The 27,818-nt window shown below is 47.9% G+C and overlaps 2 protein-coding genes across 2 annotated transcripts in view; one reads left to right on the forward strand and one right to left on the reverse strand.

Moving 5' to 3' along the window:
• Window positions 1-861: 861 nt before the first annotated feature.
• DNTTIP2 (deoxynucleotidyltransferase terminal interacting protein 2) lies at window positions 862-24,698 on the reverse strand. Its single transcript, XM_077454164.1, is given in 14 exon segments — window positions 862-1,194; window positions 12,050-12,159; window positions 12,321-12,485; window positions 12,599-12,694; window positions 18,974-19,112; window positions 20,000-20,246; window positions 20,249-20,621; window positions 20,624-20,731; window positions 20,733-20,818; window positions 20,821-20,958; window positions 20,961-21,314; window positions 21,317-21,379; window positions 21,382-21,622; window positions 24,476-24,698. Coding segments are annotated over 14 exon segments (2,283 nt in total). The 5' UTR covers window positions 24,545-24,698; the 3' UTR covers window positions 862-1,100.
• Window positions 24,699-24,712: 14 nt separating this feature from the next.
• TFAM (transcription factor A, mitochondrial) overlaps window positions 24,713-27,818 on the forward strand; it is a 102,829-nt gene continuing 99,723 nt past the window's right edge. The window contains exon 1 of the mRNA XM_077454165.1: window positions 24,713-24,931. Coding sequence (XP_077310291.1) covers window positions 24,855-24,931 — 77 coding nt within the window. The 5' untranslated portion in view covers window positions 24,713-24,854. The remainder of the gene's footprint in view (window positions 24,932-27,818) is intronic.

Consider the following 27,818-nt stretch of genomic DNA (forward strand, 5'->3'; position numbering starts at 1 on the left):
AGTTTTGGTTACTGAAGGGCCCCCCCCCCCCCCCGATTCCCTCGGGAAGACTGAGAAGAATAAATTCAATACCCTTACCATCTCCCCATCCTTTATAACCAGATGTCCTTCCTCATTCTTTATGGGGCCAATATGGTCTGTCCTCCCTTTTTTACTATTCACATACTTAAAGAATTTCTTGGGATTTTTTTTTTGCTCTCCTCTGCTATGTGTCTTTCATGTTCTCTTAGCCATCCTTACTGCACCCTTACATTTCTTGTTGCATTCTTTATAACGTCTAAATGCTGATGAGGATGATCCCTCAACCTTGTATTTTTTGAAGGCCTTTTCCTTTGCTTTTATATGCATTTTTACATTGGAGCCAAGCCATCCAGGACTTTTGTTCACTCTTTTAAATTTATTACCCAATGGGATGCATTGGCTAATGCCCTTATTTAATATGCTCTTACAGGCGAACCCATCTCTCCTCCACGTTCTTTGTTCCTACGATTATGGCAATGTTCTATTCAGAAGATACAAAATTGCTTAGAATGCTTTTTGGAAAAAGTTATTTAAGGTGAACTTGCACTTTATATATAGAGGCCAACACAAAAGAAAGACGTCGATACAGGTCTCCAAAAAAAAAAAAAAAAAAAAAAAAATTTCCAGTATGCGAGTTGGACCACAATACCATAATATCTGTATTTATTTGTAAGCCAACTTTTGAGATTTATTTAGTTTTTTTACTGAAAGTGTTTCTGATGACAATTTGCTTTCATACTATCGGCAGTCTCTGAAAAACATACTTCTAATGATTCATGCTGTGTGTTAGAGTACATTTATGCATAGATCCAAAAGAAGCAATTAAAATCATCAAGCCCGTTTTAGTTACAACCCCATCACAGGGCTTTTATTGCACATAATTTAGTCCAATATTTTACCCATATGGTTGCTGTGGATTGCCTCAGCAACCTTATAAAAATAGGTCTTTCACAGGAACTTATGCACAAAACCTAATGAAACTTAGGTTTGGGGGTATCTCTCTCTCTCTGCAATTTGGTGACTCATAGCTCTTTTACTGGTATTTAAGACAACATACAAAAATGGAACAATATTTGATATTATGTCCGGAATTTCTTCTTTTTACGGTTCTTCTTGCCTTCGGCACGGGCAGCCTTTTCTGCTATGATCTCCTGGTACTTCTTTTTATTATATCTAGAATGGACAAAAGTTCTTGTTTAAAAGGCTAAACAGTAGCAGTACAGTGTAAAAGTTACAGAGCAATTATGACAAAAACCTGGTGCTTTAGTTTTGCCTGGCTACTGGCTTATATCTATTTTCCACACTTCAGTTTAATTTTTTTCATGCAAAAGGAGGTCATCGATGGCTAGATGCCCAGGCCATAATTAGCAGAATCAGCATGTTAACAACAATACAACAATAACTGACTAGTTTGCACACCTAAATCTTTTTTTTTAATAAAAATATATAATTTTAAATACATATAAAGACTTTGTTTCGTACCCTGTTTAAATAAAACCATGTTTTTAATTTTAGTCTTAGAATGTTTTTTTACTTTTTTCCCCTTCTGTGTTTTAATTAAAACTGCAATACTATAATCTGATAATTACAACAGTAAATCTATAGAACTGCAAACAATGCAGCCTGAAGGTGGCAGTGTTCATCTGCAAGTTAAAGGCTTTCATTTCCTTAAAGTGGTAGTAAAGTTACAATGTTGATTTTTACCTATAGGTACAATAAGGAGATATTTACTTTATCAGCAGCCAGTGGTGTCACCGGCGCATGCGCACTTGACTCTGAATGGACTGTGTCATCTATTCAGAAGTCTGTGCTGTGGCCATGACATTATTGCCAGGGCTGTCTTTACTGCTATCGCTTGAGCCCACGCTGCCCGCAAATTGGGGTTCCATGATAACACCGCCAAGTGCAGATATAAATCACTGTGTTCCCAGCCAGCAGGGCGGGGGCGAGGCCAGGAACACCACTGCCAATCTGACCCCACCCCATGCAGCCTGTATGCTCGGAGCTGAGATTGCAGTAAGAGTTCTGAGAGCCCCGCCTCTGGAACTCTGCAAGTTCGGCCCCCAGACCTTGGCAAGCCCTGCCGTTGGACACCTGAAGGCCCCGCAACAATCAATGAGAGCACATGGTGAGCCTGACTGGCTAGGTAGGTCCTTCTCCCCATAGACTGCTTGTTGGCTGTCATCCTAGCCCTGACCTGTTTATGAACAGTATAGCTATACACTGCTGATAGGTAAAATTTTAAAACTGTTACTTAGTTGATCACCTTCTGTACTCTGGTCATCTTCTACATTAGATCCGCAGTCACTGGTCAGCTCCTGTACTAGATTTGCAGTCTCTGGTTATATTCTGTAGTACGTCTACCAGGGAGCAGTAATGGATGTGCAGTAACCTCTAGCAACGAATGAGGAAGCAGGCAACCAATTGCAACTGCTGCCTGATCTGCTGCAGTAAACCGATTTCTCTTATATTCACCGACCGACACAGCTCCATCCAAGAAAGCCCTAACGGATCTTCCCTTCCTTGGCGACCAGCTCTTTGGAGCCTCGTTAAAATGACATTATTAAAAATGCCACTGGTGGTAAGAGTACTCTACTCCCACAGGCCAGGAAGGCTAAAGAGCCACGCCGCAGGCAAGGGCCCTCTTTTTCCACTTACAATCGGCTTTTTCGTCCGCCCAGTGCTTTGACAAAACATCCCCAGCCCGACAGGACGTCCATGGGATGGTCAAAAACGTCCCTGTAACCACAAGCCTACGAACAAAAGTGCTACCGCATTAAGGTTTGCCCCCACCCATGTCTCAGGGGGGTACTCCCGGCTATCTGGGCAATGGGTCTGCAATCTGATTTACAAGATAGAGTTTCTCTCTTGGCCGCCAAACAGATTCTTCCCCTCCAGCATACCCGTGTCCCCGGTTTGCCGGGAGGCCCTGTTGGGGGCGGGAAGGGACTTGCTGAATCGAGGGGTGATTATACCAGTTCCGGAATCGGAACGCTTCCAGGGATTCTACTCAAATCTGTTGGTGGTTCCCAAGAAGGAAGGGGTACGTCCGATCGTGGACTTAAAAGCACTCAATCACTTTGTAAAAGTGCAGAGGTTCAGAATGGAATCAGTTCGCTCAGTAGTTACTGCACTCCATCAAGGTGACTCCCTGGAATCCTTGGACATCCAGGATGCGTACCTGCACATACCCATATTCCTTCGGCATCAAAAGTTTCTGCGTTTTTCAGTCTGGGAAGCCCATTACTAATTTGTGGCTCTTACCTCTGGTTTGGCATCAGCCCCCAGAATCTTTACCAAGGTACTGGCTCCAGTATTAGCGTTGCCGAGACAACATGGGATCGCGATCGTGGGCTACCTGGACGATCTCCTCCTGAGAGCATCTTCCGCCTCAGAATTAGAGGAGGATGTGGCGATCACCATGCAGACCCTACAAGAATTTGGGTGGCTGTTGAACCTAAAGAAGTCGTTAATTGTGCCAACCCAGCATCTGGAGTACCTAGCTTTACAGTTGGACTCCAGGGAAACAAGAGTTTTTCTCCCTTCAGACAAATTGCAGACTCTCAGGTCCGCGTTAAAATTGCTGATGCACAGCAAGTGCTCGTCACTCCTGTTTTGCATGAGAGTACTGGGACTCATGGTAGCCTCCTTCGAGGCAGTACCCTTCGCCCAGTTCCACACCAGAGTAGTGCAGAAGGAGATTTTTGAAATGGGACAAATCTCAGTAGTCCCTGGATCGATAGATCCAAGTGAGCCAACCAGTCAGGGACTCTCCGATCTGGTGGTTGAGGTCCCCGATTCAGTCCGGAAAATCGTTCCTTCCTCTAAAATGGACGGTGATCACTACAGACGCCAGTCTATCCGGCTGGGGTGGAGTGATAGGGATTCAGTCGGCTCAGGGCCTCTGGTCGGCAAAAGAATCCGAGTTGCCGATCAACCTGCTCGAATTGAGAGTGCCTCCACATATGGTCGATGTGTCTTCAAGGGAGTCCAATCAGGATACAGTCGGACAACGCCATGGCTGTGGCATACATAAATCAACAAGGAGGAACAAGAAGCTCAGCTGCTGCTTGGGAGGTTGCTCACATACTTCGGTGGGCAGAGCGACACGTACCAGCCCTGTCAGCCATTTACATCCCGGGGGTGGAAAATTGGCAGGCGGACTATGAGCCGCCAGATGCGGGACCCAGGAGAATGGGCATTGTATCCGGAGATATTCAGGCTGCTGTGCCAATCGGAAGGTGCCAAGATTTGTGTCCAGAACAAAAGATCCGTGGGCAGACGCGCTGGTGGCTCCGTGGGATCAGTACCAGCTGATCTACAACTTTCCTCCACTGAAACTGTTGCTACGTCTGCTTCGCACAGTGGAAGCCGAGGGGATTCCAGTAATCCTGGTTGCCCCCAGATTGGCCTCAGCGGCCCTGGTGCGTCTGGTGGCGGATGCTCCCTGGCGGCTGCCGTTGCGAGAGGACCTCCTATCTCAAGGTCCAATCTTTCATCCTGCTTTACCATTGCTGGCTTTAACGGCATGGCTATTGAGAGCCAGGTACTGAGGAACCGGGGTCTGTCGGACTCTGTGATGCCAACTATGTTGAGGGCACAGAATTTTTCTCGGAAGATATACCATCGTACCTGGAAGGCCTACATCTCCATCTGTGAGGAGAAAGGGTGGCATCCGCGTTCCTTTTCCATAGCAAGAATCCTGCTGTTTCTCCAGCAAGGAGCAGACCAGAGATCGGCATTGAGCACCATCAAGGGGCAAATCTCAGCCTTGGCTGTCTTTTTTTCTACAACCCCTGGCATCGCACTCCTTAGTGGGTACGACATGTTCCTCCCGTGAGCCCACCATTGCCCCCATGGGATTTGAATCTGGTGTTTTCGGCACTTCAAAAAACGCTGTTTGAAAACATCAGGGAGATTCCCGTTGACTCTTTCCCAGAAAGTGGTCTTTCTAGTGGCCATCACATCAGCCAGGAGGGTTTCGGAATTGGCAGCCTTGTCTTGCAAGTCGCCTTATCTGGTCATCCACAGGGATAAGGTGGTGTTGCGTCCACAACCATCTTTTCTACCGAAGGTGGTCTCGGCTTTTCATATCAATGAGGACATTGTATTACCTTCGTTGTGTCCTAAACGGAAGCAACCCACAGAGGTGGCCCTCCACATGGTTAGGGCTCTGAAAGTGTATTTGTCTGCCACGGCTCCATTTCGGAAGTCAGATTCACTGTTTGTTTCAGTGGCTGGTGCAAAGAAGGGTATGGCGGTCTCGTCGGCCACCATTTCCAGGTGGATCAGACAGATTGTAGTACAAGCCTACACCTTGAAGGGGCAGGTGCCCCCCTTTACAGTCACGGCCCACTGTACAAGGGCAAATCGGAGCGTCTTGGCCCTTCCAAAACCAAGCGTCGGTCGCTCAGGTGTGTAAGGCAGCGACTTGGTCATCTGTCCATACGTTTACCAAGTTCTACAAGATAGCCGTCAGTGCATCGGCTGATGCCTGTTTTGGCCACAAAGTTTTGCAGGTGGCCGTGTAGTTGCTATTCCATATGCAATCGATATTTTTTCTTGGTTTTTCGATAAAATACGCAGTACTGTTATGTTAATGCATTGTTGCATTACTTCCGCAACTGGTTGCGGTCTTGGCGATCACTCCTGTCGAGGATACCAGTTTATGTGGTGGTGTTTTTCCCCCACACGGTTGTTTTTTGTGGGTTTAGTTTCACTAGTTCCCACTTGCCATGGTGGATGAAGTTTTTATGCAGTTTTTTCCCCACCCCTCGTTTGGCACTGCTTGGGGACGTCCCATTTTGTTACAGAGAGGAGCTGTGGCAGTCGGTGAATATAAGAGAAAAATTTTATTTTTGTACTCGCCGTAAAATCCTTTTCTTTGTAATTCACCGACCGACAGCACCCGCCCCTCCTTTCTCTTTACGTTATACTGCTTGTTGACGTACTGAAAGACTGCATGTCAGGCTGCAGGGTTGTTCCCCGAGGGACCGCCTGGGCGGAACTGGAAAGTTTGAGTGTTACATAAAAAGTACTGCCTAGTATTCTCCTAGCGGTGGGCATAACAACCCAATTGCTAAGAGAGGAGCTGTGTCGGTCGGTGAATTGCAGAGAAAAGGACTTTACGGTGAGTACAAAAAATAAATAATATTTTTCCCACAACTAGAGCTTTCTTTTGGTGGTATTTGATCACCTCTGCGGTTTTTATTTTTTGCTCTATAAACAGAAAAAGCTCCTCTAGGCAGCTCTTTGAGCTGTAGGCAGTTGCTAGTTTTCTGTTTTCTTGGTCCTGTTAGCATTTTTTGCTGTTTCCCAGCTGGACTGCTTTAGGACACCCTGAGAGGTAAAGGCTTCCTGTGTCCCTCAATGGACTCCCAAGAAAATGATTTTTTTACAGAGTGCAAAAATCCAGGTTTTTTTGGGTCAGTGGAAGCATGACAAAAAAAAAAAAAAAAAAAATTTGATTTTCTCTGATATTCCCCGACCGACACAGCTCCTCTCTTAGCCATTGGGATGTCCCCAAGCAGTGCCAAACGATGGGTGGGAAAACCAGCATAAAACTAGTGAAAAGTTACCCACAAAAACAACAGTGCGTGGAGAGAAAAAAAAAAAAAAAAAAAAAAAATTAACTCCCGCTTCCCCGGTGTCCAGCAGCAAGCCTAGGTACTCCAGCTGCAGGGTCGGTACAATCACCGACTTCTTTAGGTTCAACAGCCACCCAAATTCTTGCAGGGTCTGCATGGTGATCGCCACATACTCCTCTAATTCTGAGGTGGAAGATGCCTTTAGGAGATCCCTTACTGCCCCCAAGGGGGCCTCCCGGCAAGCCGGGGATACGGGAATGCTGGAGGGGGAAGAATCTGTTTGGCGGCCAATAGAGAAACTATCTTGTAGCCTGAGGAAATCAGATCGCAGACCCATTGGTCGGATAGTTGAGAGGACCACCAGGCCACAAACTCCCAAAGGCGACCCCACACCCGAGATATGGGTGGGGGGGGGGGGCTAACCTTCATGCGGTAGCCCTTTCGTTCGCAGGCTTGTGGTTCCAGGGACATTTCTGTCCTTCCGTGGTCGTCCTGTTGGGCTGGGGATGTTTGGCCCGAAGCTCCGGGCAGACGAAAAAGCCGTTTGAGTGGAAAATGAGGGCCCTTGCCTATGGCGTGGCTCCTTAGCCTTCCTGGCCTGTGGGAGTAGGATACTCTTACCACTGGTGGCATTTTTAACCACTTCCCGACCGCCGCACGACGATGTACGTCGACAGAATGGCACGGGCAGGCATATGGGCGTACATGTACGTCCCTGCCTTCCCGCGGGTCGGGGGCCAGATCGGGCCCCCGCCCGGTGCCCGCGGCGGTCGGTATTCGTTCGGGAGCGATCCCGGACGAGGGGACGGCCATTCATTCATGGCCACCCCCTCGCGATCGCTCCCGACGAATAGAAAGTCTTCGTGACATCACTTCCTCTCCTGTAATGTAAACACAGGAGAGGAAGTGATGTAATCTCTCCTCCGTGTCGGTATTTTTCGTTCCGACACAGAGGAGAGAGGATCGGTGAGTTGCACCAACACGACACTACACAGTAGAACATGTCAGGCACACTCACACCCCCCCGATCACCCCCCCCCCCCCCCCCCCAATTACCCCTGCCCCCCAGTCACAGTGACACCAATGTCATTTTTTTTTTTGCATTGGTGTCATTTGTGACTGTAATAACTGTTAGGGCAGTTTATGAGAACGAATGTGATTCGCACCGCACTGCAGTGCAAATCACATCCGATCTCTGTGCGATTCGAGTTCAGCCATACAGATAGTATGGCTGAATTCGTGTCGCACCCGCCGCAAACTCGCACAGGACCCTTTTTTTGGTCCGCAGCAGAATCGGATCGCATGGGTGTTCACACCATGCGATCCGAGTTTGCAGATCGCACTGCGATATGCGAACTGATCTGGGGGTGTCATTAACATTTCACTGACACTCCCAGCAGTTCGCATAGGGCAGTGTGAACTGCCGCCGGGAGGCATGCGATGCGGGAACCTGCCGCGGATTCGTGGCGTTCCCGCATAACTCCAGTGTGAACCCAGCCTAATAAGCGATTGTTTTTATGATCGCTGTATTAGTGTCACAGGTGATGCTAGTTAGGCAGGTAGGTATTTAGGTTCGCCGCAGCTTTTTATAGCGCCAGGGACCCCCATATACTACCGCATAAAGCCCCCTGATCGCCCCCTAGTTAACCCTTTCACCAGTGATCACCATATAACTGTTACAGGCGACGCTGGTTGGTTAGTTATTTTTTTTTATAGTTTTAGGGCACCTGCCATTTATTACCTAGTCTCACTAGTGTACCCCTAAATTTAGGGGTGTCTACTTTCCAAAATGGGGTCATTTGGGGGGGGGGGGGGGGGGGGGTTTGTGCCATCTTGGCATTTTATGGCCTTCAAAACTGTAACGCCCTTAGAAAGCCTGAAGGCGGTGCTTGGTTTTCGGGGCCCCGTACGCGGCTAGGCTCCCAAAAAATCCCACATATGTGGTATCCCCGTACTCAGGAGAAGCAGCAGAATTTATTTTGGGGTGTCATTTCACATATGCCCATGGCATGCGTGAGCAATATATCATTTAGTGACAACTTTGTGTAAAAAAAAAAAAAAAAAAAAAAAAAAACATTTTTGTCATTATTCAATCGCTTGAGGCAAAAAAATAAAATATTCAATGGGCTCAACATGCCACTTATCAATTTCCTTAGGGGGTCTACTTTCCAAAATGGGGTCATTTGGGGGGGGTTTTGTACTGCCCTGCCATTTTAGCACCTCAAGAAATGAGATAGGCAGTCGTAAACTAAAAGCTGCGTAAATTCCAGAAAACGTACCTTAGTTTGTAGATGTGACAACTTTTGCGCAAACCAATAAATATACAATTATTGACTTTTTTTTTACCAAAGACATGTGGCTGAATACATTTTGGCCTAAATGTATGACTAAAATTGAGTGTATTGGATTTTTCTAATAACAAAGTAGAAAATATTTTTTTTTCAAAATTTGCGGTCTTTTTACGTTTATATCGCAAAAAATAAAAAAATAAAAAATCGCAAAGGCAATCAAATACCATCAAAAGAAAGCTCCATTTGTGGGAAGAAAAGGACGCAAATTTTGTTTGGGTACAACATTCCATGACTGCGCAATTACCAGTTAACGCAGCACAGTGCCAAATTGTAAAAAGACCTCTGGTCATTTACCAGCAAAATGGTCCGGTCTGAAAGTGGTTAATAAGGTCATCCAACGAGGCTCCGAAAAGCCGGTCGCCGAGGAAGGGAAGATCTGTCAGGGTTTTCTTAGGTGCCTGGTCAGCAAACCAGCATTTTAACCAAATCAAGAGCCTCAGCACCACTGCTGACGCTGAAGCCCTGGTTAACAGAGGAAGAGTATCCAGGGCCGCGTCACAAAAACATACTTGAGGCCTAGTTGGTCTGCTAGTTTCATGCAGACAGGAGAAGCCTGCTGCTCTCCCAATTTGCGGTGCAACAGTTACAGACACAAGTGCAGATGCCAGTACTGGTCGCACGACGAGCCCCACCACCATAAACAAGGAACGAGCCACTGCCTCGGCCTTCCTGTCTGTGGGATCCTTGAACGCAGTAGTCCCCTCAACTGGAATCGTAGTTACTTTATTTAACCTGGATACTGGGGGGTCCACGACCGGAGGAGCCGACCACTTCTTGAGAAGGCTCTCCTCAAAGGGGTAATGCACCGCCATGGATTTGGGGACCGAAGCGGTCCGTTGTGGATGACCCCATTCCTTGTAAAAATAAGTGAGATACAGGAACACCTTAGGTGAACGCGCTGGCTTACGAGACCCAAAAGGGGCCGCTACATCAGCAGAGGGATCTGCTGGCTCCTGAATCTCCAGGGTATCACGCACAGCTGTGATAAGTGCTGCAACAAGCGCTTTGTCGTGCACGGACCCGGACGGGGACTCATCCCCACTGTCCCAACAGTCCTGGTCAGCGTAGTCTGAAAAGACAGAACAGGGGTCACCAGCCTCAGTCGGGCCAGAGCCTGCATCAGAGCTCTCCCCAGAAGACGGGGGGGGTCACTTTTTTGCACCTTTTTGCCCACGCACCACCATCAGGGTGTCCAGGGGCACTGCGCAGTCCGCAGGCGAGACATTCCATTACAGACCCATTCACTGATCAGTACAGGGTGGCCGCTGGCCCGGCACACTGTGACACAGACATCAGTAGCCTGGTCATGTGTGCCCCGGAGCATAAAAGCTCGCCGACCACCTCTGGAGCCGAGATTTCATTGTGGCCGGCCTAGCGCAGAGCTGCGACCTGCACACGCTCGGTGGCCGGACTAGGAAGACTACAAGGATAAGGGTATCCAGCCTGCCACCCAGCCGGCTGTTGACAGCAGATCACAGGTTCTCTCATCTTGCGCAAAAAAAAAAAAAAACACAAGCTTCTGCAGAAAAAATAAAAAACACTTGAACAGATGGGCCCGTCAGGGTTCCTAGATCCTTCTTCACTAGGCAAAAAACACAACAATGACAGCATGGCAGGCTGGAGGGTTGTTAGCCAAGGGACTGCCCCCTGGGCGGAACTGGAAAGTTCTAAGTGTTACATAATAAGTAATGCCTAGTATTCTCCTAGTGGTGGGCATAACAACCCAATGGCTAAGAGAGGAGCTGTGTCGGTCGGTGAATATAAGAGGATAAAAAAAGGATATCAATTTTGTTTTGGTACAACATCGCACAATTGTCAGTTAAAGCAACACAGTGCCGTATCGCAAAAAAGGGCCCGTTCAGGAAGGGGGTAAATTCTCCTGGGGCTGAAGTGATTAAAACTTTTCTATTTTTTATTAAAATAACAGACTTGCTCGGTTTATGCAATGGTTATGAACAAAACAGCCCCGATCCTCCTCTCATATTCCCCACTGGCGCTCCCAGCTCCTCCTCCCCTCTGAGTGCCCCCCCCATAGGCACTCTCATCTGGTGGTCACTCATGCAGGTTGACTTCCAAGCTGGGCTGTTTGCCTCTATTTAGAAACACAGCCCAGCCTGACCCTATCCTACATTCTCTGCTCACAGGTTTTGACTGACAGCAGCAGGAGCCAATGTCTCCCGCTGCTCTCATTCAAGCCTGTGAGAGCCAGGAGGAGCTGCTGCAGACAGGCACAGCGCTAGACCCAGATCAGGCTGAGTTGAAATTTTTTTTGGGGGGGCTGCATGTAAACTTGTTTTTTTCACCTTAATGTAGGTGGAAAAACATTTTACATTTACAAGCACTTTAGTCTTGTCCAACTACCTTGGCCAAGAAGGAAGTCCTGGGCCTCAACACCACTTATTGCCTATGCAAAACCAGAAATGGTTTCTTGCAGAATGAAGCCACAGGTGTAAACTAAGCCACAGGGAGGAGTCTTAAGAAATGGGGCAAGCACTGGAGCAATGTTTGTGGTCATTGTGTCCAACAAGCTGTGTCAATTGCACACAAGATATTGCTCAGCAAGACATTTTTATTTAGACACAACAAAAACAACTCAGTATACTTAGGGCCAAACAGGGCCCCCCGTGCAATTCTAAAACATTAGTTGTGACTAAATAAAACCGTATCTTGCATTTGTGAGTGGTCTTATTACTGAATGAACACAACGAGTGATTTCTGTCATTAACTCTGATGCTCATCTACATTTGGGCGGCACAGTGGTGTAGTGGGTAGCACCTTCGCCTAGCAGTAAAAAGGGTCACTGGTTTGAATCCCAACCACTACCTGCCTGGAGTGCCTGCATAGGTTTACTCCGGGTACTCCGGTTTCCTCCCACACTCCAAAGACATGCTGGTAGGTTAATTGGATCCTGTCTAAATTGTCCCTAATATGTATGAATGTGAGTTAGGGACCTTAGGATTGTAAACGCCTTGAGGGTAGGGACTGATGTGAATGTACAATGTATATGTAAAGCGCTGCGTAAATTGATGGTGCTATACAAGTAACATAAATAAATAATAAATTTACCAACAACAATTTATGGAGTATTACCTTCTGAACTCAGAATCCACAAGAAGTTCCTCCACAATTGTTCTCTTTCGCTGGCTTTTAGGAATTCGAGAATGGTAATAGTCTAAGGGATTGTCCACCACAGTTGCAACCTAGAACAGAAACCAAAAATGATTACTCTACACAGCCTAAATAACATACAAACCCACATGCCGTCACAACCTGGCTCATATCACCAAGCACCATCTACATTTTTTTCCCTCTTTTAAATGCCGAATGAGACTGTCCTGTGTATTAAGTCTTGCATCAATACCTGGAAATATTTGGGGAAGCCTTCTCGGTCATCCTTTTTGTAGAAACGTTTGGGGTCCATGGCTGATCTCATTTTCAAAGCCTTTAGATCATTCTTCAATTCTTCTGTCATTTCTGGAGCCTTCATGTCAAACCAGCCCTTCCCAGTTGTTTTATCACGTTCCGCCTATAAAGCAAACGTGCATCAATTTAAGACCATAGTACTGTTGTCTCAATTAGGATACTGTAAAAATTATAGATAGGTTAACTAAATAAACCTTAGCTGTATATAACCCTTACTTTTCTCTGTTTTTTCAGCTTTTTCAAAGACTCTCTATAAGGTGGGACAGATTCTCTCTTCTCAAAGTCAGGAGTTATTACACTTTTCTTTAGGAGCTGAAATTGAGAAAAATTAGGTTTAAAGTAAAATAGCACATAGGGATCCTCGGTGCATCTAAAAATAGATAAATTGCTACATTAAACAGGTTTATAGAACTGTATGCAACTGTGAAATACAGCAGCCTTCCTGAACCAATTACATAGATGAAAGAAATGCAGGTTATTTGTTTCAGTTAATGGCAATATACAATGGATTTGTGGCACTTTCAACTACTTTTCATGTTTTCCTGGGTCGCTCTGACCCCTTCATTTGAGGGGAAAAATAAAAAATAAAAAAAAATAAAAGCGCAGCGTCTCATCTCCCTCCTTCCGATAGCTGTTAAACCAAAAGTTAGTGCTTGGAAATAGCTTGTGCTATGTTCTCCCACTTTACCAAACTCATAATGCTCTTCGAGGTCGATGTCACAAGAACACTGCTTATTAAATATTTGTTAAAAAAAATTAAATATCTAGAAGAATAAAAACGTAGTTAGACTTACCGTTGACGGTATTGCTAAGAGCCTTTCAGGACAACTCTGGAGAGAGTGTAGCTCCACCTTCTCAGGAAAAACATGCCCACTTTAAAAACACCTCCTCTTCCCCTATGGCTTCAGTTATTGTGGCCTTCCGACACTGGAAAACAAAGCACAGAAGAACCACACCACCATGATAGAAACTTAATGCAATTACTAAAGAGTAACCTAGGGAGGGAAGTAACGGTTGTCCTGAAAGGCTCTTAGAAATACCATCATCGGTAAGTCTAAGCTTTTCTCAAATCGCCTTTCAGGACAACCCCGGAGAGGATAACCGAGAAACTTACCCTAGGGTGGGACTACTGCCTGCAGTACCTTTCTGCCGAAGGCCTGATCTGCCGCAGACAGTAGATCTAGTCGGTAGTGCTGGAGAAATGTCGAAAAACCTGGACCAAGTGGCAGCCTTGCAAAACTGTTCTGGCGTCACACCGGCCCTTTCAGCCCAGAAAACTGCTGTGGATCTAGTAGAGTGAGCAGCAATACCTGAGGGAGGTATTTCTCCTTTCGCTTTATAGGCTTCTGCTATGGCCAGCTTAAGCCACCTACCCAGCATACTTTTTGAAGCTTTCTCTCCCTTGCGTGATCCCGAGAAGACCACGAAAAGGGCGTTTGATCTTCTAAACTTCTTGATCAATTTTAGAAATTGCAGCAAGCATCTTCTCACGTCCAATGTGTGAAAAGCCTCTTCCCCTGTATTAGCTGGAGTTGCAGAAAAGGTAGGCAACACCATTTCCTGCGTCCGATGAAAGGCTGAGGATACTTTAGGTAGAAATGCTGGGTCTGTTTGAAGAACCACTCTGTCTGGAAATACCTTTAGGAAAGGTTCCATAACCGCCAAGGCTTGCAGCTTGCTGATCCTCCTAGCCGAGGTGATGGCCACTAGAAAGATTGTTTTAAGAACCACCTTCTGTAATGAAGCTTCTCGTAAGGGTTCAAACGGAGCTCCCGAGAGACCCTGCAAAACCGTAGACAAATCCCAACTGGCAAAGTCTTTAAGGGCTACCGGTCTACTTCAAGCGAGAGCCCAAAAAAAATAAAATAAAAATAAAATAAAAAAAAATCTAGAAATTAAAGTTTCTTTTGACAAAGTCTTCTCAAAGAAAACTGATAAGGCCGCCACCTGGATCTTCAAGGTACTAGCTGCTGGCCCCTTCTCCATTTCTTAATGGAGAAACTCCAGAACGGATACCGTGCTCTTGACTTTGAGGTCTCTGGACCTCAACCAGGAGTTACATTTCTTCCAGACCTTCATGTAAATCGCCTGTGTGACCGCTTTCCTGCTGGATAGCAGAGTTTTTATCACCTTGTCTGACAATCCCTTTGCTTTCAAGAGGTCCTACTCAGAAACCAGGTCGTTAGCTGCAGAAGCTCCACCTCTGGATGGTTTACTGCCCCTTGGGATAACAGGTCTTTTCTGACCGGTAACTTCCATGGGAGGTTTCGCAGCTAGATTGTGAAGTACCGCGAACCAAGGTCTTTTTGGCCAAAATGGAGTGACTAGAATTAGATCCATCTTTTCTTCTCTGAATTTCCTCAGAACCAGTGGAATTAGAGAGAAGGGGGGGAAAAGCATAGCACAGCTGGTAGTGCCAAGGGTGGGCGAACGCATCCAGCCCTACCGATTTGTCCCCTCGGTGAAGAGAAAAGAATCAGCTCACTTTCGAATTTTGCTGGCAAAAAAGGTCCATCTGGGGAACCCCCCCCCTCCCCCCAAGCCTCAGAAATCAGCAGGAATACCTCCTGATTCAGACTCCACTCTGCCTCTATCAATTTCCCCCTGCTTAGGAGATCTGCCAGCAAGTTCTGAGAACCTTTCAGATGCATTGCCGACAGTGAAGCCGTATTCTGCTCTGCCCAGGCCAACAACAGATTGGCTAACTCCATCAAGCCTCTGCTCCTGGTCCCCCCCCCCCCCCCCACCGTTTCATTATATAGGTTACCGCGGTTTGTTGTCTGACAACACCTGGACGTGATGACCCCTCAACACCTGCTGAAAGGCCAACAAACCCAGAAAGATTGCTTTCAGCTCCCTCCAGTTGGAAGATCTTCGAGCTTCCCCCTTGGACCAGACCCCCTGAGATGTTGGACCATCCAGGTGAGCCCCCCAGGCGCTTGCGTCTGTCGTCAGCCGTTTGTCCATGGGAAAAGCCCACACCAGACCCCTTGAGAGGTTTGCTTGGTCTCTCCACCACCAGAGAGCCCTTTTAGTCTTTGTAGAGATCGTTATCTGTTTCTCCAGAGGATCCTGATGGGACCAGTTCAACAAAATGTTCCTCTGAAGGGGTCTGGAAAGTAACCTGGCCCACTGAACAGCCGGGATTTCTGCTGTAAGCAGACCCAGAACTGCCATGGCCGGCCTGACCGACACCGTCTGCTTGCTCTGTACCTGCTTTACTGCTAACTATCTTTTTTTATTTTTTTTTTTTTTTTTTATTTTTTTTATTTTTTTTAGAGGCAAGAACACTTTCTGGAGAACCGAATCTATAGAATGACCCAGAAACCATCTCCTGTGAGGGAACCAGATTTGACTTCTCCAGGTTCAGAATCCACCCCAAACTTTTGAGGTGGGACTAGGACTTTCTCCCTGGAGTCCCCAAAAAATAAAAGGTCGTCCAAATAAGGGACGACTGAAATCCCCTTTAGCTTCAGGGGCTCCAGAGCCTCTGCCATAATCTATGTAAAGACTCTGGCGGAGGACGAGAGTCCGAATGGCAGAGTCCTGAATTGGAGGTGCCATACCGAACTCCCTAGATCCACTGCCAGGCGCAAAAACTGCTGAGATGCCTGGTGAATGGGTACATGGGAGGTAGGCATCCCTTAAATCCAGGGATGCCATGAAACAATCCAGGGTCAACAACTTTGTGATTGTACTTCCCTGGGGGTTTCCTCACCAAAAAAATATGGGAGTAGAAACCCCTGCCTTGCTGGAACTTGGATCAAGACCCTTTGCTGTATCAGTTCCTGCAATAGGAACATGATTGCAGAGGTCTTCTCCTGTTCCCTCGGTAAGGCCGTGACATAGAACCTGCTCGGGGGGTGGTTCTGAAAACTCCAGCCTGTACCCATGAGCGGTAACGCTTTTCACAAACAGACTTGAAGACAATGCATCCCACTGTTCGTGAAAAGCTGACAGTCTCCCCCTCCACTGGGGCCTGATCTGGGGAGATCTAAAAAGAACTCCGCCCCTACCTCTCTGTGAACCCCACCGGCTCTTACAGTCCTGGACTTTCTTATGGAACTGTTGAAGAGCACGAAAATTTTTCTTAACAGTTTGCTTTTTATTAGCTGGGAAGGCCTTTTACTTGTCAGCCGTCCTGTCCAACACTGACTCTAGGTCAGGACCGAAGAGAAAATCACCTGAAAAGGGCAAGATACAAAGCTTGACCTTAGAGGATGTATCCCCCGCCCACGTTTTCAGCCAGATTGCCCTCCTGGCCGAATTTATGAGAGCCGAGGACCTGGCAGCTAACTTAACAGACTCTGCTGATGCGTCCGCCATATACTTGACTGCATTCAAGATTAGCGGAAAAGACTCCAAGAGATCCTTGCGGGACGTACCCGCTTCCACATGGCTTTTTAATTTCTCCACCCAGCATTCCAGGTTCCTGGCCACCACTGTAGCGGCCATGGCTGGCTTCAGACTGACGCTGCATCCCAGGCTTTTTTAAGGATGGAGTCCGCTTTTTTGTCAATCGTGCCTTTTAGGATTCCCATATCCTCGACAGCCAGGTCAGTTTGTCTGGATACTTGCGAAAAAGCTGCATCGACTCAAGGACTCTTGTTCTATACCTCCGAGTCTTTGTCCTCAAAAGGAAATCTTCTCTTGAGAGCTTTGGAGAAAAAAATAAAAAAAATAAAATAAAAAAATAGGAGGCTCTTTCTGGGTCTTTCCATTCTTTTTTAACTGAATCCTAGGAGGACCCTGTGGACTGGAAAAACTATGTTTTGTTTCGTCCATCCCCTGGTACATCTTGTTGTGAACCGACAGCTGTACTTTTTTCCTCCTGAATTTCCAGAGTCGTGTAGATTGCCCTTATATCATCTACCCCCTCTAGTGATAGCTTGTACTGAGAGGTCCTGCTATCTTCTTCCTCTTCAGAGTCCCTGAGGGAGACAAGAGTACTACCGCCTTCATCGCCAGAGTCCTTGGTCTCTACTGGTCTAGAAGAAGAACTAGGTGGCTGGTTCTCAGGCTCGGCCTGCCCGGATGAGTTTTGTATCAAGATGGACCTGACCGAACTCAATGAGTTTGTCAGCTCCTTAACCGAGGAAAATAACTCCTTATACTGCTGGGATGTTTCCTCTTCCACCAACTCCTTGATACAAACTCTGCACATCGCCTTCTGCCATGAGTCTCTAAGGGGGTTCTTGCAAGGAGGACATTTCCTCTGGCTTGGTTTAGACTTTCCTAGTGACTTTTCCTGAAATCACATACAGTTTTAACTCACTAAGTGATTAACTGAAACCACACTACCACCAAGCCAGTGCAGAGACCCACCACCAACAGGCCACCAGTGAGACCTTTGAACCATGCTGCAGGGTCCGAGAGACATCACCTCTGACCCTGCAGCGACAGGCCCCCCGACAAGGGGGAACAAACAAAACAACACAAGGACAGCCCATTAGGGTAGCAAGAAGGCGCCGCTGCAACTGACACCCACCTGGTGCTGGGGGCGCCTGCCTCCGCCATCGCAGTCTTGCCCTTGTCCATTTCGCCAAGTAGGACAGCTCTTTTCCATTCAATTCCGCCATTCATTTGAGTTTTCCCAGCCGCCGCGTCATCAGTGCCGGGCGGAAGCACCAGTCACCTGACCCGCCCCTTGGTCCCTGCGTTCCAGGCGCTTGAACCACGGCGCCACACCCTTTCAGAACGCCTTGCATCGACGGCCGGGACCTGAACCCGAAAACGGGGGACGTGCCGCTGACCTGCAGTGACCCCCGCCAGCAACAAAGCCCTCCCTGCGCTATCCAGCGGCCTCCAGGCTCACTATGCCAGCGCTCTGAGGGTCCTCGCTCCCCTGAGATGGCGAGACCAGGAGCCCCAGGACACCCCTCACCCCTGGAGAAGCTGCTGGGAGTCATGGAGAAACAATCCACACTGCTGGTAAGCCTACTCTCCCCTGGAGAGTGTGTAGCTTTCCCTGGTTCCAGGCACATGCTTCCCCCATGGAGGAAACACAATAACTGAAGCCATGGGGGAAGAGGAGGTGTTTTTAAAGTGGGCATGTGTTTCCTGAGAAGAAGGTGGAGCTACACTCTCTCCAGGGTTGTCCTGAAAAGCGATTTGAAAAAAATGTATATTACAAAATTTTAACAGACCCAAAACTGTTACAGTTCCCTTTAAACCACAACTCTGGAAAGAAAGCGGCAGAGAAGCCTTCCGGCTTCACAGTCAGCTTCCTTTTGCACATGCATGAGTCACACTGCGCTTTGTGAATAGTCCTGCAGTCTTCTGAAAGCTGTGTGTCCCAGAAGGCTGCAAGGGGAAAAAGGGGGGGGGGGGGGGTCGAAGTTCCTCATAGGTTGCGGGAGCGATCTGACCCGGAAATGGGGGCGGGTACCTGTCAAAACCAGGTACCCGCTTCCCACCAAAAAGTGCCAAATGTGGCAGTAGAGGGTGTAAACAAGTAGAGTTTCCCTTTTTGGGTGAAGCCCCACTTTAACTATAGGGTGACAGATACTGAAAAATGGAAAATATATTTTAAATTCATAATTTTTTTTTAATAGTGCTCTGTATGTGCATATTATATATCAATCACCTTACCTCATCTTTCTTTTTATTTTCTTTTTTCATTTTTTCTTGCAAGCTTGGACCAGGATTTGGCTTTTCCGCATCAAAGTTGATATATAGGCCACCCAGCTCCTTAATATTCAGTCCTGTGTCAATACTTGTTGACAAATCACTGGAAAAAGAACAAAAAAAAAAAAAAAAAAAAAAAAAAAAAAGCCATCTATGGTCAATGGTAATGAAAATTACATATCTAACATTTACAAGAAATTTTCTTTTCACAGCAAGGCATGGTAATTAGTCTAAAGGCAACAGACACACACGCCTTGATGCTTCTGCTGTCAACAAGGAGAGCAATGGTCTTTAACAAGAGTAAAGCTGGCCATAGATGGGTCAGTTATTTTGTTCAACCAAGGGGTTGAATGAAAAAAAATTTATATATATATATATATATATATATATATATATATATATATATATATATATATATATATATATATATATATATATATATATATATATATATATATATATATAATGTTTGCAGATTTCCCCATCCACTTATTTGAGGTGGATGGAGCAATCCTCCCCACTGTGTCAATATATTCTGACAGTGAGGAGACTTCCCTATCAGAATACATTGATCATCGCTGCAGTCTAGTCCATGTAAGGCCAGCTTAACTTTAAAGTGACTTTTTTTTACAATAGGGTCAATTTGTATACCACACACCTGGAAGTTTGTAGAATACCTGCCACTAAAACTTACATTACAAGCAAAAAGTTAACCTCATTGTTGAGGAATCCCGAAGGCTGCTGGCGCTGACCATTCTTTCTAAAAATGCTAGTTCTCCATCTGTCATGATGATGGTCTCAATGCCAGACACATCAAGGCAACAAGGAGATCAGGAATGGCAGGCCATGTACTCTTTCATGACAGGCTCACTTCAAGAGTTACTTTTTTTAATAACAATTCAAAGATGACAATACAAAATAATATGTATGGCATTTGTACAATGGGTAGCAAGCACAGTTAAAAAAAAAAAAAAAAAAAACAACACTTACAAGCCTCTTTTAGGTCGGTTTAATAACTCTTCTTCTTCATTAACACCATCATCCACCTCTTCATCCATAAAATCTTCCTCCTCTTCATCAGGCTCAGGCAGTTCTTCCTCAGACTCTTTTTCACTTTGCTCTTGCTCAGATTCTTTGTCATCTACATAATATTTTTTCCTTGAATCCAGCCCCGGGGCCGTATCAATAATAAAAAGTCCATCTTCTACTGCATCTTGTGTTTGCTCAGTTAAAGTCTTTTATGCTTTTTCATTTTCACAACGTCTTCATGGTCCTTTTCCAGTTCCTCCTGGATCTCTTCATTCTGCATTTCTAAATCAGCTTCTTCCTCACTGTGTTCTGATTCTTCACTTTCATCACTATCAAGCACCAAAGATATTGCCACACTCTTAGTGACACTGGATGGTCCACTTTGGGTCTCTGTGTTTAGATTTGAAAAATCTTTGTTTGTAATATCAGCTTCCTCACTGTCACTATCATCCCCAGCTTTGCCTTGCTCTTGGAGTTGTGGCTCGTTCATCTCTTCTGTAAGGTCTATCACTTCATCTGCCTCATCATTTATTGTTGACTGAGACGTTTCAGGTAATTTTTGATTCAAAACTGAACTCCTCTTCTACAGACAAGTTTAGACTTTCTATCTTTCAAAGATTCCTCAGCTTTTGTTTGGTCCACACGTGCATCATTGCTTGAGAACCCCTTATTCTGAGAGTCAGTGTCTGAAAGGAATAATAATATCATCGTATTCATTTACAATGCGATTTCTCAAACTCCTATGAGGAGTGGACAAGATGTTTTTCTCTTGCACAGAGACAAAGTCTCTATAACTTTTACTCCACGTAAACTATACCTTTGTTTTTTCGGCGATTCTTGTTCTTGACTGCTACTTTCACTGACACTCTTAGCACCACCAGCCTGTGGTTTACTCTGAATTCTCCTGCTAGAACGTCTGCCTGTGTTTGAGAAACAAAGTCAGAACTGCAAGACTCTGCTTCGGATATTTCTTCTTTCTGAGGTTCACTATTAATGGAGAGTGGATGGGTTACTTCAGATGTTCTTGTAGACCTGATGGCAGTATTTTGCAACAATGAAACAGAAGAGCAGTTTGATTCAGCCTCAGAATGATCAGAGACTGGTTCAGAAAGCAAAGCAGACTTCCTACTTCTTGCTCTAGTTGAGTGTGAAGCACTCGCTCGTGTCCTCCTGCTAGCCCTTGTAGAAACAGAGGAGCCATTTGATTCAGCTTCTGATAGCTCCTCATCTTCTTTAGACTCCAAGATAGGCTCAGTTATAATAGCAGATCGGTGGCCCTCAGTTTCCTAGCAGAGTCTGTTATGCTTCCAAGACTTTGTCTACTTCGTGTAACTCTTGTGAAGAATTGGACGTAGTAGATTCTGCCTCTGAGACATCTGCATCCGATTGACCACTCCTATGCCTACTGCGAGTGATCACCTGAGACAGATCCCTTCTAGAATCATTCTTGGAGGGACTGCCTATTACTGTAGATTCATCACTCTGATCTTGACTATTCCTACCACTTTCCTGTGCCGAAGAATCACTCCTAACTGTTCTTTGTGTCCGCTTTGGAGAAGACATTGTAACAGGTTCCACTGCAGTCTGAAAAACAAAATATTTATCTTTACAGGAAAAGACTTCTGGAAAAAATGTAACCGAATGATTTCTATATTCATTCGTAAAGTCAAAATGAAAACTAAATACAGTATTATTAAAATGTTTGGTGGGCATATTGCTGCCCTATATAGTTACATAGTTAGTATATAAAAAAAAAAAAGGGGGGGACACAGACCCATCTAGTTCAATCTACAGAGAAAAGAAAAAAACACACACACACACACACACACACAAACCTATACCCACAGTTGATCCAGAGGGAAGGCAAAATAAATAATAAAAAAAAAAAAAAAAAAAAAAGAACGAACGATCCAATGTGCTCCAGTGGGAAAAAAAATCCTTGCATTTTGGAATGTATCCATGCCTAACCACTTGCCGACCGGCTCACGCCAATATACATGGCAGAAGGGCATGTACCGGCAGATTAATGTACCTGTACGTTGCCCTTTAAGAAGCAGTTTGTGGGCGTGCGCCACAGACTCAATGTCCACGGGATACCCACGATCATCTCATGGAAAGGAAGAACAGGGAAATGCTAATGTAAACAAGCATTTCCCAGTTCTGCCTAGTGACACTGATCACAGCCCTCTGTAATAGGGAGCGTGATCAGTGACGTGTCACACATAGCCCCTCCCCCCTACAGCTAGAATGACTCCCTAGGACACACTTTACCCCTACAGTGCCACCTAGTAGTCAACCCCTTCACTGCCAGTCACATTTAAACAGTAATCAATGCATTTTTAATTGCACGGATCGTTGTATAAATGTGAATGGTCCCAAAATAACTATATATAGCCATAAAACTATCCCCCATTTTCTAGGCTCTATAATATTTGCGCAAACTAATCAAACGCTTATTGCATTTTTTTTTAACCAAAAATATGACGAATTACTTAATGGCCTAAACTGAAGGGAAAAAGTTTTTTTTATATATTTTTTTGGGGATAATTATTATAGCAAAAAGTAAAAAAATAATGCTTTTTTTCAAAATTGTCATTTTTTTGTTTATGCGCAAAAAATAAAAACCCACAGACGTGATCAAATACGACCAAAAGAAAGCTTTATTTGTGGGGGAAAAAGGACATCAATTTTTGTTTGGGAGCCACGTCGCACGACCACGCAATTGTCAGTTAAAGCGACGCAGTGCCAAATCACAAAAAGTGCTCTGGTCTTTGGGCAGCCAAATGGTCCGGGACTTAAGTGGTTAAACTATCTACTAAGCTGGCCAGAACCATCTCTTGAAGGAGTCTATACCACATATCTTACTGTAAAAAAAGCATTTGAAGGTCAAATCAAATCTTTTTCTTCCAGAGGTAAAAGGTGCCAAAATATTGTTATTGATATACACAATATATAATAAATTTCTGTTTTCTTTTATTACATTTTTTTTAAAGAAACTAATAATAAATATTGCGTTATCCCCAGGACAGGAATAGAGGGACTATCCATTTGTTCCTATGACAGCTGTCTAGAGGCAGCAATTCTCAAAACAGGGTTCCATGGAACCCTAGGGTTACTCCAGAGGTTGCTAGGGGTTCCTTCAGTAGAGGACAGAGGGATTCGGTTCCAGGGGGAAGGCAGCGGAGGGATTCTGTTTCAAAGTAAAGACAGTGGAAGAAGACAGAGGGATTCAGTCAATTTCTGCCTCGCAGATAAGTTCCCACTGATACCATTGATCTTTTTAGCTATCTGAAAGGAGGAAATTCTCCAAAATGACCATTCTTCCCACTGACCATTACGTTACTGTATCATGAGTTGTAGATTTCTAATTTTTAGCAGGGTTCCCCCGAGACCAGAGAACTACTTCAAGGGTTCCTCTATGTTGAAAAGGTTGAGAAGGCTGGTCTAAAGGGATCAAACACACAGAGTGCCAGAGGCAGTAGAAGCAGACAGTGAAATCAGTTTTACTGCCCCTAAAGAAAGGCATGCAACCACTTAGCTGTACATATGAAACGGTTTAGATGCTTTACAGCAAACGTTTAAATAGCATGTCGCATTGAGCAAGTGGTACAAATGCCAAATGAAACCCATTTAAGCATACAAGGCCGGGCAGCAACAGCCCTAAAACCATGTCCAATGCAGCAATGGCTCAGCCAAGAGGCGAGGACGCAACATATAGCCTTCACACCGACTGACGTATGACCCCTGAAAAGCAATCCACCGCAGATCACTTTTCAGAGGGATGGCAAGGGCTGCAGCACATTGGATCAAGCCTTCGTTCAAATTAACACAGCTTTGAAATCACACAATTTCAAAGCCACATTTCAGAGCAACTTTGGGTGCGACTTGAAAGACATCAGTGTGGCTTCATGCACATTTGTCTAATTGAAGTCGCAACCGAAATCCACAAAAATTTGTGCAGGAACTACTTTTTGAAATCGGTGCTGCGCTGCAAAGTCGGCGTCACACCAACTGGAACGGTACCATTACTGGGAATAGGCTGCGACTTGTCAATTCACTCCAATGTGAATGAGGGGGAAGATATCTTCTCTCTTCCTGTTGCAGAAACAAGACAGGAAGTGAAATCTCCCCAAGCAGGCACAGATGTCCAAAACTGACAGCAGCTTTAACCCTTCCCTACAATAAAGTGAAGTGTTGGCTTTACATCTATTTGGAGAAGATGCGAAGGTGCCATTAGCAGAACAGCCACCTCGGTATCATGATGACTGATCCTGTGTGGAGATTGTGATTGGGTCCAGAATCATCACTCTCCTACACCGGCCCATAGAAAACCATTGCTGGCTGCACATTTCATTACAAGTCATATTATCATTATCCAGACACTACAGAGTACAAGTGAGTTTGCCAGAGAGACCAAACACATCTCCCGTCCTCTACCTGATCCCCTCCGTCGCCCTCCATCTCCTCCTGCGGCTCTACCCTCGTGCCTCTCCTGGTCGCCACCATCTTCCCGGCTAGAGTACACTTCACGCATGCGCAGCACTCTTGCTCTACCAGGCGCACCAAAGAAACCGCTCCCTCCGGAAACACGACGTTTTACAAACGTTTCCGTTCTTGTGCCACAGTTCCGCAACTGTCACCCTATAATGTATTATTGAATTTAGAAAGACGAGATTGTTACGGTCAAGTGCACAAGACAAGCAGTAGGGCGATAACAAGAAAACACGTAACTAGGCAGAACACTAGAGGAAGTGACGTAGACAACAAGCCCGGCGTGCCTTGCGGATGAGCGGGACTGGAAGATCGTGCAGCAGACATGGTGTCCCTGCTGTCTAGAGGTGTCGGGGTGATTGCCAAGTCGTTGGTCGGGCTCAGCTGTTCACAGGCTGCAAGGTGTTACATGTGGGGGGAGGGGAAGGCTGTGGGTGATAAGTACTTCTCCCTAGCTCCTGGCTGTGGAACTTGAAGACCCAGCATTCCCTGCGGGAACCCGGCTGGCACACACAATGTGTTTTCCAGCCATGCTGGGGCTCAGCCCACTACTAGTACTATGTGCATGGCTTGGCCAAATCATTATTACTTCCACCCTCTGCAGGAAATACATAGAGCCCTGCTCTCCCTCTCCAATCAAATCCCTCTGTCTCCCCCCCCCCGGAACCGAATCCCTCTGTCTCCCCCCCCCCCCGGAACCGAATCCCTCTGTCTTCCCCCCCCCCAGAACCGAATCCCTCTGTCTCCCCCCCGGAACCGAATCCCTCTGTCTTCCCCCCCCCCGGAACCGAATCCCTCTGTCTTCTCCCCCCCCCCCCGGAACCGAATCCCTCTGTCTTCCCCCCCCCGGAACCGAATCCCTCTGTCTTCCCCCCCCCGGAACCGAATCCCTCTGTCTTCCCCCCCCCCCGGAACCGGAATCCCTCTGTCTTCCCCCCCCCCGGACCGAATCCCTCTGTCTTCCCCCCCCCGGAACCGAATCCCTCTGTCTTCCCCCCCCCCGGAACCGAATCCCTCTGTCTTCCCCCCCCGGAACCGAATCCCTCTGTCTTCCCCCCGGAACCGAATCCCTCTGTCTTCCCCCCGGAACCGAATCCCTCTGTCTTCCCCCCGGAACCGAATCCCTCTGTCTTCCCCCCCGGAACCGAATCCCTCTGTCTTCCCCCCCGGAACCGAATCCCTCTGCCCCCCTCCCCGGAACCGAATCCCTCTGTCTCCCCCCCCCCCGGAACCGAATCCCTCTGTCTCCCCCCCCCCCAGAACCGAATCCCTCTGTCTCCCCCCCCCAGAACCGAATCCCTCTGTCTCCCCCCCCCCCCCCGGAACCGAATCCCTCTGTCTCCCCCCCCCAGAACCGAATCCCTCTGTCTCCCCCCCCCGGAACCGAATCCCTCTGTCTCCCCCCCCGGAACCGAATCCCTCTGTCTCCCCCCCCCCCCGGAACCGAATCCCTCTGTCTCCCCCCCGGAACCGAATCCCTCTGTCCCCCCCCCCCCCCCCCGGAACCGAATCCCTCTGTCTCCCCCCCCCCGGAACCGAATCCCTCTGTCTCCCCCCCCCCCCGGAACCGAATCCCTCTGTCTCCCCCCCCGGAACCGAATCCCTCTGTCTTCCCCCCCCCCCCCCGGAACCGAATCCCTCTGTCTCCCCCCCCCCCCCCCCCCGAACCGAATCCCTCTGTCTTCCCCCCCCCCGGAACCGAATCCCTCTGTCTTCCCCCCCCGGAACCGAATCCCTCTGTCTTCCCCCCCGGAACCGAATCCCTCTGCCTCCCCCCCCCCCGAACCGAATCCGTCTGTCTCCCCCCCCCGACCGAATCCGTCTGTCTCCCCCCCCCCGGAACCGAATCCCTCTGTCTCCCCCCCAGAACCGAATCCCTCTGTCTCCCCCCCCCCCCCCCGGAACCGAATCCCTCTGTCTCCCCCCCCGGAACCGAATCCCTCTGTCTCCCCCCCCCCGGAACCGAATCCTCTGTCTTCCCCCCCCCCCCGGAACCGAATCCCTCTGTCTTCCCCCCGGAACCGAATCCCTCTGTCTTCCCCCCCGGAACCGAATCCCTCTGTCTTCCCCCCGGAACCGAATCCCTCTGTCTTCCCCCCCGGAACCGAATCCCTCTGTCTTCCCCCCCGGAACCGAATCCCTCTGTCTTCCCCCCCGGAACCGAATCCCTCTGTCTTCCCCCCCCGGAACCGAATCCCTCTGTCTTCCCCCCCCCGGAACCGAATCCCTCTGTCTTCCCCCCCCCCGGAACCGAATCCCTCTGTCTTCCCCCCCCGGAACCGAATCCCTCTGTCTTCCCCCCCCCCGGAACCGAATCCCTCTGTCTTCCCCCCCCCCCCCCCCGGAACCGAATCCCTCTGTCTTCCCCCCCCGGAACCGAATCCCTCTGTCTTCCCCCCCCGGAACCGAATCCCTCTGTCTTCCCCCCCCCCGGAACCGAATCCCTCTGTCTTCCCCCCCCCGGAACCGAATCCCTCTGTCTTCCCCCCCCCCCCGGAACCGAATCCCTCTGTCTTCCCCCCCCCCCCCCCCGGAACCGAATCCCTCTGTCTTCCCCCCCCGGAACCGAATCCCTCTGTCTCCCCCCGGAACCGAATCCCTCTGTCTCCCCCCCCCGGAACCGAATCCCTCTGTCTCCCCCCCCGGAACCGAATCCCTCTGTCTCCCCCCCCCCCCGGAACCGAATCCCTCTGTCTCCCCCCCCCCCCCTCGGAACCGAATCCCTCTGTCTCCCCCCCCGGAACCGAATCCCTCTGTCCCCCCCCCCCCCCGGAACCGAATCCCTCTGTCTCCCCCCCCCCCGGAACCGAATCCCTCTGTCTCCCCCCCCCCCCCGGAACCGAATCCCTCTGTCTCCCCCCCCCGGAAACCGAATCCCTCTGTCTCCCCCCCCCCCCGGAACCGAATCCCTCTGTCTCCCCCCCCGGAACCGAATCCCTCTGTCTTCCCCCCCCCCCCCCCCGGAACCGAATCCCTCTGTCTCCCCCCCCCCCCCCCCCCCCGAACCGAATCCCTCTGTCTTCCCCCCCCCGGAACCGAATCCCTCTGTCCCCCCCCCCCCCGGAACCGAATCCCTCTGTCTCCCCCCCCCCGGAACCGAATCCCTCTGTCTCCCCCCCCCCCCGGAACCGAATCCCTCTGTCTCCCCCCCGGAACCGAATCCCTCTGTCTTCCCCCCCCCGGAACCGATTCCCTCTGTCTCCCCCCCCGAACCGAATCCCTCTGTCTTCCCCCCCCCCGGAACCGAATCCCTCTGTCTTCCCCCCCCGGAACCGAATCCCTCTGTCTT

The sequence above is a fragment of the Lithobates pipiens genome, unplaced genomic scaffold (assembly GCF_037356315.1).
Source record: "Lithobates pipiens isolate NorthernLeopardFrog02 unplaced genomic scaffold, aLitPip1_a1.2 Scaffold_25, whole genome shotgun sequence".
NCBI lineage: Eukaryota > Metazoa > Chordata > Amphibia > Anura > Ranidae > Lithobates > Lithobates pipiens.